The 16,439-nt window shown below is 49.2% G+C and overlaps 1 protein-coding gene across 1 annotated transcript in view; it reads right to left on the bottom strand.

The window, feature by feature from the left end:
* LOC127578447 (papilin-like) overlaps positions 1 to 16,439 on the bottom strand; it is a 100,447-nt gene that overhangs the window by 61,857 nt on the left and 22,151 nt on the right. Inside the window, 1 exon segment of the mRNA XM_052030479.1 lies at positions 1,027 to 1,087. Coding sequence (XP_051886439.1) covers positions 1,027 to 1,087 — 61 coding nt within the window.

The following is a 16,439-nucleotide window of genomic DNA, read 5'->3' as shown; positions in this document are numbered from 1 at the left end:
AGCGCCTCTACTTCCTCAGGATGCTGAAGAAATTCGATATGTCCCCATTGACCCCCACCAATTTTAATGGATGCACAGTAGAAAGCATCCTATCCGGATGCACCACAGCTTGGTATGGCAACTGCTCTGCTCGAGACCACAAGAAACTGCAGAGAGCTGTGGACACAGCCCAGCGCATCATAGAAACCAGCCTCCCTTCCATGAACTCTGTCTATCAGCCAACATAAAGACCTCACCCACCCTGGACATTCTCTCTCCTCCCCCCTCCCATGGAGCAGAAGATAAAAAAGCCTGAAAGCATGTACCAGCAGGCTCAAGGACAGCATCTATCCCACTGTTACAAGACTATTGAATGGTCCTCTAGTACGATAAAATGGACTCTTGACCTCATAATCTACCTCACACCTTATTGTCTGCCTGCACTGCACTTTCTCTGTAAGTGTAACATTATATTCTGCATTCTGTTATTGCTTTTCCTTGTACTACCTCGACGCAAATGATCTGTATGGATGGCATGCAAAACAAAGTTTTTCACTGTACCTTGGTACATGCGAGAATAATAAACCAATTACTCCCCAGACCCTCCCCAATTCTTGGGGGACAGGCCAAGGCAGCTGCCTGCCGTGAGTGAAGACAGTGAACCCTGAACATGTTGAGCACCATTTCAGTAAGCCCTCCCCCTCACATCCCACATTCACCCTCACACCCCCACACACCAGCTATCAGAACAGGGACACCACCCCCCCAAGTCAATTCCAGACCCCTCTCTCCCAGTCAGCCTCCTGAGCCAAATATGACCCCCAGCACCCCCCCCCAGCTGATTGGGACACCCACACCCCCCCACCGAGCTGTTCTGGGTCCCAATCATTTTGCCGAATCTCCTCCCTCCCACTCAGTCACTGTTAACTGCAGCCTCTGACCTCCACACACCCACCTCCACAACCCCACCATCCCCCCCCCCACTGGCTGCAGCTCCCCCATCAGGGAACCCCCTCACCCCCAGGGTCACAGAGCCCCATACCCTACCTGTATGTTGCAAACACGGTAGTCTCTCAGCGGTCCCAGACAACTGCTCCCACCGTCCCTCCTGCAATGAATTGTGAAAATCAGGGCTTTGAGATGGCACCAATGTCATGACAGAAATTCGTGTAAGATTCAGATTAAACCATGAGACAATGAGGTTGCCCCCAAACCGTGACCAGGTGCTGCAGGAGTGGGAGGGTGGTATAGAGCCATGGCTCAGCCCGACACTTCAGCACAAGGACCAGCGCTGCATTAACCCTCTGGTCACCCTCCTGGCTGCCAAGGATCCTGTTCACACAGCCAGTTAACACTGCCACAATAGGGCCGTCCAACTGTTCACACCAGCGTCTGTGGAGACTGGATGCACACGAACCGGGTGCCTGGAGCCGCAAACACACTGCAAAAAGAAGGCTATTCCAGGAAATCCAGAAGCCATAGGAAAGGTTTTGAACAGGAAAGGTTTAGAGGGAAATAGGCCAAATGGGGGCAAATGGGATTAGCTTAGATGGGCCCTTTGGTCAGCATGGACCAGTTGGGCTGAAGGGCCTGTTTCCCTGCTGTATGACTCTATAAGGGCAAGAAATGTGCAAAGCTCTCTTTTCCCCCTCTTTGTTCTGGTTACTACTCCCGATGGGGGGACCATAGAACCATACAGCACAAAACAGGCCCTTCAGCCCACCATGTTGTGCTGTCCACCAGACCACCCTCACACTACCTAACCCCTTCCTCCCGCATATCCCTCTATCTCACATTCCTCCATATGCCTATCCAACAAGCTCTTGAACCTGTTCAATGTATCTGCCTCCATCACCACCCCAGGCAGTGCATTCCACGCACCAACCACTCTCTGGGTGAAAAACCTCCCCCTGACATCTCCCCTGAACCTCCCACCCATAACCTTAAAGCCATGACCTCTTGTCTTGAGCATTGGTGCCCTGGGAAGGAGGCGCTGACTGTCTACTCTATCTATTCCTCTCAATATTTTATATACCTGGGTGGGATCTCAGCCCAGACTCACCGGAGCCACATGCAGGTTCGGAGGACTGAACCAGGATTTCCCTGAGGAAGGCGTTCCGAGGTGATGGAACAGGGTCAATACAGAAGAGGAGAGGTGGGGTGGGGAGTGGGGCAGATGTGGTAGGGAGTGAGGGTTGGGTGGGGCGAATGAGAAGAAGGATCTGCCCCTCCTGGCTCAGTGTCCAGTGAGTGTGGGGAAACTCTGGCACTTGCTGACGGCCAGTTGGGCTGTGTGGGCTCTGTGGGTGATTGCCGGCCCCGTTTTCATCTGGAGTATGTCCCGGTGACCAAGGATTGCGACCAAGTCATCCAACACAGACACAGGGCCTTCAGTCCACTATCTCCATGCTGACTTTCAAGCACTCATCTATACTATCCGTACACAGTGGCACATAATGTAGCGGTTAGCGTAACACTATTACAGCGCCAGCGACCCAGGTTCAATTCCCGCCGCTGTCTGTAAGGAGTTTGTACGTTCTCCCCGTGTCTGCGTGGGTTTCCTCCGAGTGCTCCGGTTTCCTCCCACATTCCAAAGACGTACGGGTTAGGAGCTGCGGGCATGCTATGTTGGTGCTGGAAGTGTGGCGACACTTGTGGGCTGCCCCCAGCACATTCTCAGTAACACAAAAATTCGCATTTCATTGTGTGTTTTGATGTACATGTGACTAATAAATAAATACTGTATCTTTAGGAGCCGTGAGGTATTGTTACAGCTATATAGGTCCCTGGTCAGACCCCACTTGGAGTATTGTGCTCAGTTCTGGTCGCCTCACTACAGGAAAGATGTGGAAGCCATAGAGAGGGTGCAGAGGAGATTTACAAGGAAGCTGCTGGAATGCAGAGCATGCCTTATGAAAGCAGGTTGAGGGAACTCGGCCTTTTCTCCTTGGAGAGACGGAGGATGGGGGGGGGGGGACCTGATTGAGGTGTATAAGATGATGAGAGGTATTGATAGGGTATAGTCAGAGGCTTTTCTCCAGGGCTGAAATGGTGGCCACAAGAGGACATAGGTTTAAGGTGCTGGGGAGTAGATATAGAGGAGATGTCAGGGGTAAGTTTTTTTACTCAGAGAGTGGTGAGTGCGTGGAATGGGCTGCCGGAAACAGTGGTGAGGCAGATACAATAGGGTCTTTCAAGAGACTGTTAGATAGATACATGGAGCTGAGTAAAATAGAGGGCTATGGGTAAGCCTAGTAATTTCTAGGGTAGGGACATGTTCAGCACAGCTTTGTGGGCCGAAGGCCCTGAATTGTGCTGTAATTGTTCTATGTTCTATGTTATCTTATCCCATTTACCTGCACTTGGCCTGTAGCCTTGGTGATTCCAGATGAAGGGTCTCTCCCCCCCACAAAAAATGTTGACTGTCCATTTTCCCCCACAGATGCTGCCTGACCTGCTGAGTTCCTCCTGCAGTTTTTTTGCTCCAGATTCCAGCATCTGCAGTCACTTGTGTCTCCATCTTGACTGAGTTGCTTGTTCAGATACTTCTTAAATGTTGTGAGAATTTCTGCCTCCACCACCCCCTCAGGTAGTGTGTTCCAGTTTCTAATCACGCTCTGGGTTATAGAATTAGAACCATAGAACACTACAGCACAGAAAACAGGCCATTCGACCCTTCTAGTCTGTGCCGAAACGTTATTCCGCTAGTCCCATTTACCTGCATAACCCTCCAGACCTCTCCCGTCCATATATCTATCCAATTTATTCTTAAAGCTTAAGAGTGAGCCCACATTTACTACATCAGATGGCAGCCTGTTCCACACTCCCACCAATGTTCCCCCTAAACCTTTCCCCTTTCACCCTAAAGCACTTCTCTCTCCTAATCTAGGTGGAAAGAGCCTACTCACATTAACTCTGTCTATGCCCCTCATAATTTTGTAAACCTCTATCAAATTTCCCCTCATTTTTCTACGCTCCAAGGAGTAAAGTCCTAACCTGTTCAATCTTTCCCTGTAACTCAACCCCCAGAGACCCGGCAACATTCTAGTAAACTTCCTCTGCACTCTTTCAATCTTACTGATATCCTTCCTATAGTTAGGTAACCAGAACTGCACACAATACTCCAAATTTGGCCTCACCAGTGACTTATACAACCTTACCATAACACCCCAACTCCTATACTCAATACTTTGATTTATGAATGCCAGGATGCCAAAAGCCTTTTTTACAACCCTGTCTACCTGTGACACCACTTTCAGGGAATTATGTATCTGAACTCCCAGATCCCTTTGTTCCTCTGCACTCCTCAGTGCCCTACCATTTACTGTGTATGTCCTACCTTGATTTGCCCACACTTGTATGCATTAAATTCCATCTGCCATTTTCTGGCCCATTCTTCCAGTTGGTTCAGATCCCTCTGCAAGCTTTGAAAGCCTTCCTCACTGTCCACAACGCCTCCAATCTTAGTGTCATCAGCAAACTTGCTGATCCAACTTACCACATTATCATCTAGATCATTGATATAGACAACAAACAACAATGGCCCCAGCACAGATCCCTGAGACACACCACTAGTCACAGGCCTCCAGTCTGAGAAACAATCATCCACTACCACTCTCTGTCTTCTCCCATACAGCCAATTTTGAATCCAGTTTACAACCTTTCCATGCATACCTAGTGACTGAACCTTATGAACTAACCTCCCATGTGGACTAACCTTCCTCTGATCCACCTATAAACCTTCTACCCTTCACTTGAAACCTAGGCCCTCTGGTCGAAGACTCCTCTGCCATGGGGAAAGGTTTACTACTGTCTACCCTGTCTATGCCTTTCATAGTTTTATAAACCCTTGTCAGGTTCCACTCAGCCTCTTCCTTTCCAACTCAGCCTCTCCAGTCTCTCCTCATAACTGAAACACTGCGTCCCAGGCAACATCCTGGTGAATATCCCCTGCACCCTCTCCAGCGCTCTCACATCCTTCCTATAGTGTGGCAACCAGAACTGTACACAATACTCCAGCTGTGGCCCAACCAATGCTCTATAAGGTTGTACCAAGGCCTTCCTACTCTTATATTCAATGCCCTAGTTAATGTAGGCACGCTTCCCATACACATTCTTCACCACTTTATCTACCTTCAGGGATCTATGGACTTGTACACCGAGGTCCCTTTGTTTCCCCAACACTCCCTAGGGCCCTACTGTTACTGTATGTCCTGCCCATATTAGTCCTAAGGTATGTCACCTCACACTTATCACGATTAAATTCCATCTGCCATTTCTCTGCCCATATAACAAAGAACAGGGGTCCCAGCACAGATCCCTGTGGTACACTGGTAGTCACAGGCTTCCAATCACAACCCTTCACCATCACCTCCAATTAAGAACCCTTGGATCTCATGGGAACTTGTCAAAGGCCTTACTGAAGCCTATGTACACCACATCAACACACTGCCCTCATCAATATATTTAGTTACTTTTGGAATAATTGAATCCAACTGGTCAGACAGGATTTCTCCTGAACAAATGCGAGCTTTGATTAATTCCTGCATTTCCAAGTGCAGATTAATCCTTTCCCTTGGGACTTTCTCCAATAATTTCCCTACCACTGACATTAGACTCACAGGCCTGCAGTTACCAGGCTTATCCCTGCTGCCTTCCTGGAATAAAGATATCACATTTATCCTCCAGTCATCTGGCACCGCATCTGTGGCCAGTGAAGATATAAAAATCTCCCTCAGGGCATCAACCTCCTCACTTGCCTCCCACAACAGCCAGGGATACATCTCACCAGGCCCTAGGGATCTGTCTGACTTTAAGCCCCCTCAGACATCTAATACCTCTGCCCTTTTGACTTGTTCTACAGTTTCGCTGCCCACCCTCCCCGAATTCTCCTGAGTGAATACAGGTCAGAAGTATTTGTTTGACTACGTGTCAAGCATTTCAGTTACAAGGACAGTTTCAGGAGAGACTGGATGGGCTGGGTTTGTTTCCCCTGGAGAAGAGGAGGCAGGGGGCGGGGTGAGGGCTGAGAAAAGTATCCAAACTTATGAGGGACATAGACATTAGGAGACTTTTCCCCATGACAGAAGTATCCACAACCAGAGGTTTAAGGTCAGGCCCAGGAGGGCTAAAGGGGATCCGAGGAAGAGTTCTGTTCCCCAGAGGGTGGTTGGAATCTGGAGGGCACTGCCTGAGGGGGTGCTGGAGGCAGAGAGACACTTACAACATTTAAGCACTTGAATCGCAAGGCTACAGACCAAGTGCTGGTAAATGGGATTCACGTAGGTGAGAGGCAAAGTGGCACATCCAACAGAGCCGCTGCCTCACAGCACCAGAGACCCAGATTCGATCCTGACCCTGGGTGCTGTCTGAGTGGAGTTTCCTCCGGGTGCTCCAGTCTCCCTCTGCCTCCCAAAGACACGTGACTGGTAGGTTCATTGGCTCCACATCATCGAGGACAAAGCAGCTCACTTGGTTGGCACCTCATCAACCCCATAAACACCCACTACTTTTACCACTGGCACACAGTGGCTGCAGTATGACGAAATTGTATACACCATATACAAAATTCACTACAGTTACACACCCCAACAGCATCTCCCTAACCCATCACCTCTGCTGCCAACAGGGACAAATGAATGGTGCAAATGGAACACCACCACTACTTGCAGGTTGCCCTCCAAGTCACACAACACCTCGACTTGGAAATAGATCACCAGAACTTTATCATCTAAATCCTGGAACTCCCGCCCCAACAGCAGGTAAAGCTCTGAGAGACCATCGTCACCAGGAGGACTGCAGCCATTTAAGAGGGCAGTTCACTCCCTCTTCAAGGGCAACTAGGGATGGGCAATAAACGCTGGGCTTTGCCTGTGATGCCCAGATCCCAGAAAGACAAGTGAAATAAATAGCTTGCTGTCACTGTGCTGGTGAATGGGTTACCAGGAATTAACTTGCATACCCAGGCATGCAAGGCAGGGGATAAATTAACCAGGATTGATGCCCCCTAGGTTCCACTGCCAGATTTAACTCTTGAAGAAGGGGACCAGATCTACAGCATCATAACTTCTCAGTGAACAAACTCTGCGTGTTGAGTGACTCCCCCAGTCATCAAGTTCCAATCTCAAAACAGGAGCTGACTTGTTGGGTCAAATAGTTTGTATGTAAAAATCCACTGATCATTGACTGTTACGTTGAAGTAAGTGAAAGACAAGTATTTTAACAAAGAAGATTCCTCCTCCTTCAGGGCCGTTACTGGTGAAATATAAATGTGGAACAAGCCCTCCCAGTTACCAAATGTCTTGCCTCTTGAGAATAGTTTCTGGAATCTGAGCTGAAAGTTTAGCTTGTTCCAAGTCAGAGGCAAGTTTGAACCAGGGTGGTTTTTTGTGATTCTGATCCCGACAATGTTAAAATGATAGAAGTTAGGAACAGCTGGGAGAGCCCAGAAGGGGACATAGGGATAGAGGACCAAAGGTTTGGCCAAGGAGGTGGATCCTGAAGAGACAGGAGTTGATTCTGAATGGGAGCCAAATACTGGTGGAACAACAGACCAAACCAGCCTACCCTTCCTTGAAATGGAGCCATGAGATTACACGGTAATGAGCGGCATGGTAGTGTAGCAGTTAGCGCGACGATATTACAGCGCCAGCAATCAGGGTTCGATTCCCGTCGCTGTCTGTAAGGAGTTTGTACATTCTCCCGTGTCTGCGTGGGTTTCCTCTGGGTGCTCTGGTTTCCTCCCACATTGCAAGACATACAGGTAGGTTAATTTGGGTTTAAAATGGGCGGCGCGGACTCATTGGGCCAGAAGGGCCTGTTACCACGCTGTAAATAAAATTTTAAAAATTTTAAAAAATCCCAGCCACCTGAGAGAGGAGGCAGGGCATTGGTTTAACTATCCTGTTTGAAATTCCCACGATGTTCCTCGCTCCTGTATGGAAGCGTCAGTCTGGTTTACGGAAGTGGCAGCGGTAGCGCCAATGCTCAGACCTCCATGATGCTGGTGGAAAGCTATGGTTGGGACCAGGGCCAGAGGGTCCCAGGTTGAGCCTTGGTTCATTCCATGTTAGCCTATTGCACCTTGGGCCACGTCCAAATGCTTCCAAGTGACCCCTGCTGGACACAACATCCAATCAGGAGGGGAGAAGGCTAACCCGTCCCACTCCTGCAAGACCGCAAGAAACTGCAGAGAGTTGTGGACACAGCCCAGTCCTTCACTAAAACAAATCTCCCCTCCATGGACTCTGTTTACACTTCCTGCTGTCTTGGCAAAGCCCCCCCCCCCCCCCCACCCAGAACATTCCCTCTTCTCCCCCTTCCAGCTGGCAAAAGGTACAAAAGCTTAAGGACAGCTTCTACCGCACTGTTTTCAGACTCGTGGTCAGACCTCTTGAACTCTTGATCTCTCAATCAACCTCGTCATGGCCTTTGCACCTTATTGTCTGCCTGCACTGCACTTTCTCTGTAACTGTAACACTATATTCTGCACTCTGTTATTGCTTTTCCCTTATACTACCTCAATGTACTTGTGTTGTGAAATGATCTGTATGGATAGCATGTAAAACAAAATTTTCACTGTATGTCAGTACACGTGATGATAATGAACCAATTACAGTACTGAATGCAGTTCATGGATAACATCTGAGTGAAGATTAATGCCAATTACAGAAATTAACTGGACACTGAGTTGTTTCTGGTTAATTTCTGAATAAACAGAACCATCTGTCGTCATACAGAACCATCTGTTGTTATACAAACCATATGTTGTTATAGAGATCCTTGACGGACTTTAGCCAGTCTCCTGTTGGACAAAGCAACAATGGACAATGGTGGCCAAGGATCAATAGTGGGATTAAAGGCATCACCCTCCATTCAATAACCTGTTACTCAGATAGTCTGAAGTTGCAGGGTCATGTTCATCCCTACACTCCTGATCTTTGGGCACCCGTTGCAGAGGGTGAGGGTGAGGGGAGTCGGTCGAGGGACCTCCTCATCAGTCTGCTCCAGGGCCTGAACAAGATGGCCAGTCACATGCCCAGGCAGCAGGCTGCCATGTTGGGGGAGTGGGGGGGAGGGGGTTCCACCCTGGGGGAGGACTGCTTGCCCCTCCTCCAGGATATATCTGGGCCCAGTGACCCTGGAGAGGAAGCACGTGGTGACCACTGGTTCTCTGGAGGATTTCTGGGACCGTTGGGCACCGCAGGGGCTGGAGTGCATCCCGGACAAGAATGGATGTGCCTTAATTTGAGAACAGTGTAAATAATCCAATGAAAGTCATGTAAATATGTAATTAGGTAAATAACCCTCCTTTTTTCTTAAATAGGTCTATTTGTATTGGAGCAGTGAGCCTGTGGAACAGGCTGCCCCCTGGTGGTCTGCCGACTTCTTGCAGACACAGTTCTTGGGTTGTGGTTGTGCACTGACACTTCTGGTCTCAGAAGAACCAGAATCAGGTTTATTATCACTGACTTATACGTCATGAAATGTTGTTTTGCAGCAGAGTCATAAAATTACTATAAAATTACAAAATAAATAAATAGTGCAAAAAAAAGAATGACAATGTAGTGTTCATGGGTTCGTGGATCATTCAGAAATCTGATGGCGGAGGCAAAGAAGCTGTTCTTAAATCGCTGAATGTGGGTCTTCAGGCTTCAGGCTCCCAGATGGGAGTTACAAGAAGAGGGCATGTCCTGGATGGTGAGGGTCCTTAGTGATGGATGCCACCTTCTTGAGGTACTGCCTCTTGAAGATGTCCTCGATGGTGAGGAGGGTTCTGCCCATGATGGAGCTGGCTGAGTGCACAACCCTCTGCAGCCTCTTGTGATCCTCTGCATTGGAGCATCCATACCAGGCAGTGATGCAACCAGTCAGAATGCTCTCCACCGTAATCTGTAGAAATTTGCAGGAGTCTTTGGTGACAAACCAAATCTCCTCAACCCCTAATGAAGTAGAGCCACTGGAGTGCCCTCTTCATGATTGCAACTATGTGTTGGGCCCAGGATAGCTCCTCCGAGATGTTAACACCCAGGAGCTGGAAGATGCTCACTCTTTCCACTGCTGACCCCTCAAGGAGGACTGGTGTGTGTTTTTACCGACATCCACTTCCTGAAGTCCACAATCAATTCCTTGATCTTGGTGACGTTGAGTGCAAGGTTGTTGTTGCGACACCACTCAACCAGCCGATCTATCTAACTCCTGTAAGCCTCCTCATTGCCACCTGAGATTCTACCAACAACAGTGGTGCCATCAGCAAATTTATCGATGGTACTTGAGCTGTGCCTCACTGTTGTTGGCAGAATCTCAGATGGCGAGTGTGGAGAGAGTAGAGCAGTGGGCTGACACACATCCTTGAGGTGCACATGTGCTGATTGTCAGCGAGGAGCAGATGTTATCACCGATCCGCACTGACTGTGGAATAAGGATGTTGAGGATCCAGTTGCAGAGGGAGGTACAGAGGCCCAGGTTTTGAAGCTTGGTGATTAGTACTGAGGGGATGATGGTGTCGAATGCCGAGCTGTAATTGATAAACAGCAGCCTGACATTTGTTTTGCTGTTGTCTAGGTGCTCAAACCCATGCTGGTGTCTGTCTTTTGCTGCCCCTTTTGTTGCATCAGGAATGACTCTATGGAGAGATCCCTCATGTCTGTGGAAGGCTGTGGGTTCAACTCCACACAGGTCTGAGCACAAAGTCCCTCGGCTGAGGTTTGGGTGGAGCCCGAGGGTGGCAGTCTTCGAGCTGGTGCATTCAGAAACTGGACATACAGCTTCACCCCTGCAGTGGGGACAGGCTGTCTGGTCTGTGAAATCCGGTGCAGAACCTGCTCACTACATTCTCCACCTTACACCTCTCCAACACACTCTGGCCCCCTGGAGGTTGACGACAGCGCTCTGTCAGCGCGGGACTTTCTTCTGTCCCCTCGGGAGGGACGGTTGGGGGCAGGAGGTGTTGGCCATCAAGAGCATGGACCCAGCCTGCAGACACACTCCTTCACAACATTCGCATGTTCCCCCACGGTGAGTGGCCACAGGACAGCCCACCTCTATGGGATGATGCACCAGGAGAGAAGAGGAGTTCAGCAAAAGGAAAGAGGCACCATTCAGAGAGAGAAAACACCAAATTAAAATGGTTCATGCTAAAATGAAGCACCACAGTCAGGTCCTGACATGAAAGACATTGTACTGAGCATTCACACTCCCACTGGCTGCATTCAATGACTTCAGGGCAAAAGATCGTGCACCGAGCACCTCTCCCAACAATTACCACTCTGTTCAGAGACCTGCCTGCACCTCATCACTGTGAAATACCGCAGAATTATGCAGTCTGGTGCAAGCCAACAAATAGCTGTTTATACACCACTGAGGTTTGATTAATCTAATGAAGGCTTTGTCTGCAACTTCAACATTTTTGAAGCGTTAGTCTCAAAAATTAGCTGTGCCATTTTGCAGTTTGAAAAAGTATTTTGTTAGGACATAGGAGGTAAAACTGGGAAACCCTCACTGGTGACGTTGGCTCATCCTGATCCCCCACTGAGCACTGGACCCCAGTCTGTACCTGAAGGGGCAGAGTGGGGGTTTCTGCAGTGATTTCCACAATGGGATGCCTTTGAAATGTGGTCATGGCAATAAGGCAGGAAACATGGCAACAAAACCACACTGGGATGGCTCCCACCAACAGGGGAGATACATCTGTGCTTTTCAGGGGTTGAGCAACGGTTATGGGCAGGAGACAAGACGGCTCCTCAATGCCACACGTACCGAGGGAGCGGAAGGGATATCAGTACAGCGTTTCATCACACTATCTGCACTGACCAGACAACCCTGACTTGGTGCTCCAATCTCCATGTCGGACTCACTGGGAGTAACACCCATGGGCATGAGGTGCAGATGAGGGGTAGATGGATGGGCCAGATGATTAGATAGATGACAGAACACCTGCGGTCTGTCAGGCATGGTAGTGTAGCCGTTAGCGTAACGCTCTACAGCGCCAGAGACCCGAGTTCAATTCCAGCCACTGTCTGTAAGGAGTTTGTACGTTCTCCCCGTGTCTGCATGGGTTTCCTCCAGGTGCTCCGGTAGAACGTTCTACGCAAAAGATGCATTTCACTGTGCGTTTTGATGTACATGTGACTAATAAAGATATCTTATCTTATCTTACTTTAACCGCAATCTGCATCTCCCTGTTGCCAGTCACTTCAACTCTCCCTGCCACTCCATCGCAAGACATCTGAGATGCCCAATTTCTTTTCTAACCAGGGCTTCCCCACCCCACCCCCGTCTGTGGCCGAGAGAGCTCGCACCCCTATCTCTGCCATTTACCGCACCTCTGCTCTCACCCCTGCCCCTCTCAGACCCAACAGGGATAGGGTCCACCTTGTCCTCACATTTCATCCCACCAGCCGACGTATCCAACACATCATTCTCCACCAATTCCGCCATCTCCAACGGGACCCCCCCACCAAGCATATCTTCCCCTCCCCACCCCTTTCTCTCTTTCGCAGGGACCGCTCTCTCTGTGACTCCCTAGTTCACTCCTCCTCCCGCCTCCAACCAACCTACTCCCACCCCGGGGACTTTCCACTGCCCGCACCATGGGTGCAACACCTGCTTCTACACCACCTCCATCCAGGGACCCAAACAGTCCTTTCAGGTGAGACAGATATTCACCTGCACCTCCCTTAATACACATGACGTAAGCGGTCAGCACCCGGGCAGTTTAAAAAGCAAAAGAAACAACTTTGGCGGTTTCATTTTCGGGTCATTTCGGCAGACTTCGGACCTCGGAGCAGCTAAGTTTTTTTTCTCTCTAATCAGGAATAGCGGGGCAAGACTGCGCAGGTGCATGACATAAGCGGTTAGCGCGTGGGCAGTTTAAAAAAAAACGCCATATCCAGCGGGCAGCGTTCGGAGCGGGCAGCAGAAGCAGAGTGATTGGGCTTTGGCTCAATGGGCTTAGGCGTAAAGGGGCAAGGCGGGTGAGTAGCTGATAGGTAAAGGTAAGGTTTACCTGTTACCTGTTATTGTTATAAATTTTAAGTAGGATACTTATAAGGCTGGATGAACTTCTGCTCAGAATTGATGAGCTGGAGTCGCAACTTCAAACACTGTGGAGCATCAGGGAGGGAGAGAGTTATGTAGATGCTGTGCATCGGGAGACAGTCACCCCCCTTAGAGCAGGTACTTCTAGGGTCCAGGAAGCAGATAGAAGGGTGACTGTCAGGGGAGAGAAAAAGAAAGAGAAGGGGAACGGGCAGATAGTGCAGAGGACCCCAGAGGCTGTTCCCCTCAGTAACAGGTTTTCTGCTTTGGAAGCTGTTGAGGGAGATGACTTGCCGGGGCCTAGCAGCAGTAGCCAGGTCTCTGGCACTGGGACCGGTCCTGCTGCTCAGAAGGGAAGGGAGAAGAAGAGGAGGGCAGTAGTGATAGGGGACTCGATAGTCAGGGAAATAGATAGGAGGTGCTGTGGCAGTGAGCATGAATCCTGGATGGTTTGTTGCCTCCCAGGTGCCAGGGTCCGGGATGTCTCTGATCGGGTCCACAGCATTCTTGAGCGGGAGGGAGAACAGCCAGAAGTCATGGTACATGTTGGTACCAACGACATAGGTAGGAGGAGGGATGAGGTCCTGAAAAGTGAGTTGAGGGAGCTAGGCAGAAGGCTGAAGGACAGGACCTCAAGGGTAGCAATCTCAGGATTGCTGCCAGTGCCACGTGATAGTGAAGCTAAGAATAGGAGGAGATGGCAGTTGAATGCGTGGCTGAGGAGTTGGTGCAGGAGGGAAGGTTTTCAGATTTTTGGATCATTGGGATCTCTTCTGGGGAAGGTGGGACCTGTATAGAGAGGACGGGTTACACCTGTACCCGAGGGGGCCAATATCCTTGCAGGCAGGTTTGCTAGGGTGGTTCAGGAGGGTTTAAACTAGTTTGCGAGGGGGATGGGAACCAGAGGGGTAGGTCAGAGGAAGAAGTGGATGTGGAAAAGTCAGATCTAACATGTAGAGAGGCTTTGAGGAAGGAGAAGCAGAGTACAGGCTATAAAAGTAGAAAGGTGGATGGGCTAAAGTGCATTTATTTAAATGCAAGAAGTATCAGGAATAAGGGTGATGAACTGAGAGCTTGGATAAGTACCTGGAACTATGATATTGTGACTCTTGCAGAGATTTGGCTGTCACCAGGGCAGGAGTGGATATTGAATATTCCTGGATTTCAGTGTTTTAAAAGGGATGGTGGGGGGGGGGTGGTGGTAGAAGAGAGGGAGGGTAACGATACTGGTCAGGGATACTATTACAGCTGCAGAAAGGGTGGATAATGTAGAAGGATCCTCTCTAGAGTCATTATGGGTGGAAGTTAGGAACAGGAAAGGAGCAGTTACTCTACTGGGAGTATTCTATAGGCCCAGCAGCAGGGATACTGAGGAGCACATTGGGAGGCAGTTTTTGGAAAGGTGCAAGAATAACAGGGTTGTTATCATGGGAGACTTCAACTTCTAAAATATTGATTGGCACCTGCTTAGTGCCAAAGGTTTAGACGGGGCAGAGTTTGTTAAGTGTGTCCAGGACGGATTCCTGTCACAGTACATTGAGGGAATGCCATATTAGATCTAGTATTAGGTAATGAACCGGGTCAGGTGACAGATCTCTCGGTGGGTGAGCATTTGGGGGACAATGACCACTGCTCCCTAACCTTTAGCATTGTCATGGACAAAGGTAGGAGCAAAGAGGACAGGAAGATATTTAATTGGGGAAGGGGAAATTATGAGGCTATAAGGCTAGAACTTGAGAGTGTAAATTCGGATGACATTTTTGAAGGGAAATGTACTGTGGAGATGTGGTCGTTGTTCAGGGATCTCTTGCAGGATGTTAGGGATAAATTTTTCCTGGTGAGGCAGAGAAGGAATGGTAGGGTGAAGGAACCATGGGTGTCAAGAGGGGTCGAAACAACTAGTCAGGAAGAAGGCGGCAGCGTACATAAGGTGTAAGCAGCAAGGATCAGATAGGGCTCATGAGGAATATAGGGTAGCAAGGAAGGAACTTAAGAAGGGGCTGAGGAGACCAAGAAGGGGACACAAAAAGGCTTGGTGAGTAGGGTTACGGAGAATCCCAAAGCTTTTTTTACGTACGTGAAGAGCAGAAGGATAACGAGAGTAAAGGTAGGACCCATGAGAGACAAAGGTGGGAAGATGTGCCTAGAAGCTGTGGAAGTGGGTGAGGTTCTCAATGAATACTTCTCTTCAGTATTCACCAAGGACAGGGGTCTTGATGATGCTGAGGACAGTGTTGGTAAGATTAAATTTCTAGAGCATGTAGATATCAAGAGAGAGGATGTGTTGGAGCTGTTAGAAAATATTAGGACAGATAAGTCCCCGGGGCCTGACGGAATATTCCCCAGGCTGCTCCGCGAGGCGAGGGAGGAGATTGCTGAACCGTTGGCTAGGATCCTTGAATCCTCATTGTCCACGGGAATGGTACCGGAGGATTGGAGGGTGGGAAATGTTGTCACCTTGTTCAAAAAGGTGGGAGAGATAGTCCGGAGAATTACAGACCGGTGAGCCTTACGTCTGTGGTGGGCAAGCTGTTGGAAAGGATTCTGAGAGATAGGATCTATAAGCATTTAGAGAATCATGGACTGATTAGGGACAGCCAGCATGGCTTTGTGAAGGGAAGATCATGTCTCACAAGCCTGATAGGGTTCTTTGAAGAGGTGACGAGGAAGATTGATGAGGGTAGTGTAGTAGATGTGGTCTACATGGATTTTAGTAAGGCGTTTGACAAGGTTCCACATGGTAGGCTTCTTCAGAAGGTCCGAGGCCAAGGGATCCAGGGAGGCTTGGCCGTGTGGATTCAGAATTGGCTTGCCTGTAGAAAGCAGAAGGTTGTGCTGGAGGGAGTGCATTCAGATTGGAGGGCTGTGACTAGTGGTTCTGCGAACTCTACTTTTCGTGATATTTATTAATGACTTGGATGAGGGAGTAGAAGGGTGGGTTAGCAAGTTTGCAGATGACACAAAGGTCAGTGGTGTTGTGGATAGTGTGGAGGATTGTTGAAGCTTGCAGAGGGATATTGATAGGATGCAGGGCTGGTTGAGAAGTGGCAGATGGAGTTCAATCTGGAGAAGTGTGAGGTGGTGCACTTTGGAAGGACAAACTCCAAGGCAGAATACAAGGTTAATGGCAGGATTCTGGGTAGTGTGGAGGAGCAGAGGGATCTGGGGGTTCATATCCACAGATCACTGAAGTTGCCTCACAGGTGGATAGGGTAGTTAAGAAAGCTTATAGGATGTTAGCTTTCATAAATTGGGGGATCGAGTTTAAGAGCCGCAAGGTAATGATGCAGCTCTACCAAACTCTGGTTAGACCATACTTGGAGTACTGTGTCCAGTTCTGGTCGCCTCATTATAGGAAGGATGTGGAAGCATTGGAAAGGGTGCAGAGGAGATTTACCAGGATGCTGTCTGGATTGGAGCAT

Source organism: Pristis pectinata, chromosome 1 (assembly GCF_009764475.1).
Source record: "Pristis pectinata isolate sPriPec2 chromosome 1, sPriPec2.1.pri, whole genome shotgun sequence".
In the NCBI taxonomy this organism is placed as follows: domain Eukaryota; kingdom Metazoa; phylum Chordata; class Chondrichthyes; order Rhinopristiformes; family Pristidae; genus Pristis; species Pristis pectinata.
The sequence above is the reverse complement of the archived record's forward strand: the minus strand, read 5'-3'. Positions and strand labels throughout refer to the sequence as shown.